Source organism: Nuphar pumila, chromosome 3 (genome assembly GCF_984573655.1).
Source record: "Nuphar pumila chromosome 3, dmNupPumi1.hap1.1, whole genome shotgun sequence".
NCBI classification, from domain to species: Eukaryota; Viridiplantae; Streptophyta; class Magnoliopsida; order Nymphaeales; family Nymphaeaceae; genus Nuphar; species Nuphar pumila.
The window spans coordinates 130,189,365-130,193,666 of NC_143251.1; the positions used below are offsets into that span (position 1 = coordinate 130,189,365).

Genomic DNA, 4,302 nt, shown 5'->3' on the forward strand with positions numbered 1-4,302 from the left:
CAGTTTTTCACTTTAAAATTATATTGACACATTGCCAGCATGTTTCTTAATTTCTAAAGTTCCTAAAATTCTGAATCACCAAACTAGTAATTCTTTTACAATGTTTCACCTTGACAAACAAAAAAGGCAACCCATACTAATCTATGACAACCTGAGGGCACCGTCCACAACAACCTGAGGATAACTACATCCTAGAAAATCGAATTCACATCCTTCAGCTGCTGAGAAACTTAGAAGCAAGCATCAGAAAGATTATAGCATAATCAGGAAATCAATCATATCATCATTAAGAATCAAGAAAAATCTTCAGAATGATACTGGATTTGTTCCCCATATAACATTTCAGTAATCGCTAATGTACTAATATGTGCAAGTAACACCATTTAAAACATCAAAATTTAGCTGAAATAAGCATTTGTCTCTCCAAGATGGTGTTCATGAGAAACAACTTCAGACTCTGACTGGTTTAAATTGCAAGTTGTGTCCTAAGATACCATTCTGCAGATAAGCAAGCAGGAACCACATAAACACTCCACCACACATTTATCTGCGTGCATGGGCATGCTGCATGTCATATGCACCCCATGAACCGGGGCCAAATCCATACTGTGGAGCACTTTCTGGATCACCCTGAACCTGAAATCATGCACACAAACAGATCCATAATATCACAGATCATAACTAGTGGAAACACAATTTCCTAATAGAATAAAAAATAGAGAAAAATGACCACTCTAGAAAAATAAATATTTAGGGAAAAACATACAGGATTCATTCCATAATCAGCAGGATAAGTGTTTCCTCCATATCCAATTTCAGGGTTCCCATAGCTTCCTCCATAACCGCTACCTGCAGATAAATGAATAACAAGAAGAATATAAAAGGCAATAATGGTAATAGTAACAACAATAAGTGGCATTGACTATCCATGGCTATGAGCCTATATGGTCAGACATGTAACAACCTGGCCCCTGGATATACCTGGATTTCCAGTAGTAGAAGCAGCAGCAGAAGCACGAGCTCTTTTCTCTGCATTAGCAACCTCAGCACGTAATTTCTCCACTTCACGAGCCATTGAGATCAAATTCTTTTCCATTGCCTGACTTTGTTCATTACCTTCAGCATTATTCTTTTTCTCATACTCAATGGCAGCCCTATCATTCCACCATGAGATACCCACGTGAAATCACATAAAATTATTCACATCAGCAAAATAAGGACAAATAATGGAAGTATTGCACAAAAGCACACAAGTACACAACAAATGTGCATGCACATAGACATACATTTGCTTTTACTATCTTCACATTAAAGCTTGTGCATGCAGAAACATGGAAAATGGAAACATGTTACCTCGCTCGCTGCAATTCCTGCTTCATGCTTTCAATTTCAGCTTTTATTGCAGGGGCCTGTTGCAGATCTGCAGATGCTCGAGCAAGATCCTGAGTGAGCACTTGAATCTGGCCAGTTAACTCTCTCCTGGCAGCAATCAGCTTCTGAATATCAGCATGGACTTGCATGAGCTCAGCCCTCATAGCCTCAGTTGTACGCAAATCTGTTTCCAGTTTCATAGACTTCTCATATGCTTCTCTCAGTTGAACATCCTTCTCAGCCTGAAACTTACCAGCTGCATGAGACATATGCTGCAGCTCTTGTTGGGCAGCAGCAAATTCCTGCTTCAGGGCTACATGAGTCGCAGCCAACCTCTGGTTATCCATAAGGAGCCCCTGAATTTCTTGGTGCTGAGCCGCAAGCCTCTCTTCTATCAAAACTGGACGGGGGAGCAGTGGTCCAGGACCCCGTCCAAATGGAACATCCCTGATGTCCTCAAGAAGCGCCGGATGAGGCATGGGACCAGGACCTCGACCATATGGCAAATCATGTACTGGTGCCAATCCACGAGGAGGACCTATGATCAAATGGGGAGGCACACGATTTCTTCCTGACATGTTGATACTTATGCTGATGGATGAACCTAAGTTTGCATATTCACATAACAAATATCAACAAAAGATCTTCAGTGGATAGTTTTCTATCCGACCATTGAACATTTTTTGTATGAAAAAATTAACTATCTTCAAGCAAATTCACAACTAAAATGGAAATGGGTAAAAAACCAGAAAGCAAATCAATAATAAAATTCACAAAATATTTTTTTTGTTGGATTGGAGTTTTAACTTCATGAAGAAAGGAGCCAAAGAAAATGATGCAATGAAAAGCATTCCCCCGAACACCACCATGCAACACTTTTTCTTTTTCTGCCAAAAAACTATTTGCTAGAAGTAGGTTTAGTTTTATCTTTCAACCAAAGTAGTATTCTCTCACCACGGGAAATCGGGAGACATTCAACTAAATACTTTCATATGTCTTTAGGAATACTTATTTTCAACAAGAATCTGAAGTTCGACTCAGTTTCTAAAGGTTAAAGACTCAGATGACTTGAGCCAAAATTCAAGACAAGATCATTAATCTAACAGTGCCTATCATTATCACATCACTGAGAACACAAACCAGATGTTTCAAAACCATAGAACTCATATTAGAACCGATTCCCATCAAAGCCTTCTTCAAAGTTCACCGAGAAGCATATGAATTATCACCCTTCTCTCTTTCAACCATAATCTTGATCATCCAAAAAACATTTGAAGCAATGCTAATATTCATCCTAACGCGTCAAAGAACTATAAATTACATGTATAGAGAAATTGTTACCAAGCTCCATAGAGGTTCAAAGACATGGTCTTAGCAAAGCATAGTTCTCCTGAAAATGGGACACTCACATGCCTTAAAATGAGAATTTAGCTTCTTTAATGTTGGAAGTTTCTCCACTTCCTAGATGGGTCATACTTCCTTTTAGGGTGTGTTTGACGCCTGGGGGAAAGTTCTGCTGGGGGGGACTTCTCCCCCTTTTTAGTATGGGTTCAGAGAAAAGGAAAAGCATCAAAAAATCTAAAAATAATAAAATATTTAGTATATGTATTCACTTGCCGGATTAGTTTCAGACACATTCTAATCATGTAACAAGCGAAAAAAAAAAGATAACTCTTGAGGAGATAAAAAGAAACTGGACAATCTCAGGAAATCGAGTTTCTACCATCCTCCTTCCAACCTTTTGTTTTCCACCAAAACTTCCAGCAATCTTTGATATCTTCTCTGTCATTTCATAAAGCGACAATACGTCAACGATTTGCCAACCACTAGTTAGCAAAAATACATCAACAATCCGACATACAAACCACGACAGCAGAAGATCCCCAAGCGCTCAAAGAAGTTAATAAGGGAGACGCCTTTTTGGGCATTTTGGTCCATTAGAGGTGCAGCTAATTGGAGTTTCGTAACAAAAATTCTCAAGGGAAGAATCATTTAACAAGATCTAAGTCCTTTCAAACTTTTTGCTTCTGCTTGTTATGGTTCAAAAAGTACGAATCTTCTCCGACGGAACCTAAATGACTGCCAATTTCTCCAAGTTTCCACGTTTCATTCAACGATCAACTGCACTTTTCTTTGAAAATGAAAATCACTCAAATAAAACATTCACGTAAGAAAAGTTTGCCAGTATCAACGAAAAAACAATGAAATTTTTTCCGAATCAATAACGTCTAAACCTTAACTCTTTTCTCCAGAATGTCTCCAAAGAGTCAAAAAGAAAGGAAAAAGGAAAAAGGAAAAAATATACATATATATGGCGAAAACACCTTATAACAAGGTCACTCCGTTCTGAAATCATAAACGTCTTCAATCACGGACCAAAGAATGAAAAAAGTATCAAAAAAATAACAAAAACAGGAAAAATAATCCAAGAAAAATGACAAAAATTCCTCTGATTGCTCTCTTAACGATTCGAACCAGGAGAAAGATCAGAAGGAGAAGAAAGTAATCAGCTAACAAAAAAGAAATTTTTACATTAAAACAAAAAGGAAGAATCGTACCAGAAGAAACGAAGGTGCGAAACCCTAACCCTTCTTTTTTCTTTTTTTTCTCTGGAATTGAGAGAGCGCGAGGCCTCCGAGTCGAAACAAAAATAAGCCCTAAAACGTCGCCCGAGTGGTTTTTAGTGACTTGAGGGTGAACCGTTTCGGCCGACCGGCTATAGCCGGTAAGGAACGAAGAGGTGATCCGAGTTTACGAAAACACCCTTGTTCTTGCGACGGGATTGCAAGGTGCTACCGCAAAACGGAGCCCATTCAGTCAATATAACCAAAGGTGACAACGGGTCGGGTTTACCCGGACCCGAACTGGACCCAAACCATATAGGTTCCGGACATGGTGATAAATAAAAAGACTTCATTAAGACTCGGATCT

General features: G+C 38.8%; 1 protein-coding gene across 1 annotated transcript; it reads right to left on the minus strand.

The window, feature by feature from the left end:
• Positions 1 to 260: 260 nt before the first annotated feature.
• On the minus strand, positions 261 to 4,019 carry LOC149843812 (protein FLX-like 1). The gene is made up of 5 exons (XM_090000072.1): positions 3,930 to 4,019; positions 1,354 to 1,975; positions 982 to 1,154; positions 767 to 849; positions 261 to 636 (listed from the first exon to the last, which is right to left on the minus strand). Exons 2-5 carry the CDS (start codon positions 1,947 to 1,949, stop codon positions 544 to 546), a joined length of 945 nt encoding a protein of 314 aa, XP_089856198.1. The 5' UTR covers positions 1,950 to 1,975; positions 3,930 to 4,019; the 3' UTR covers positions 261 to 543.
• Positions 4,020 to 4,302: the final 283 nt, after the last annotated feature.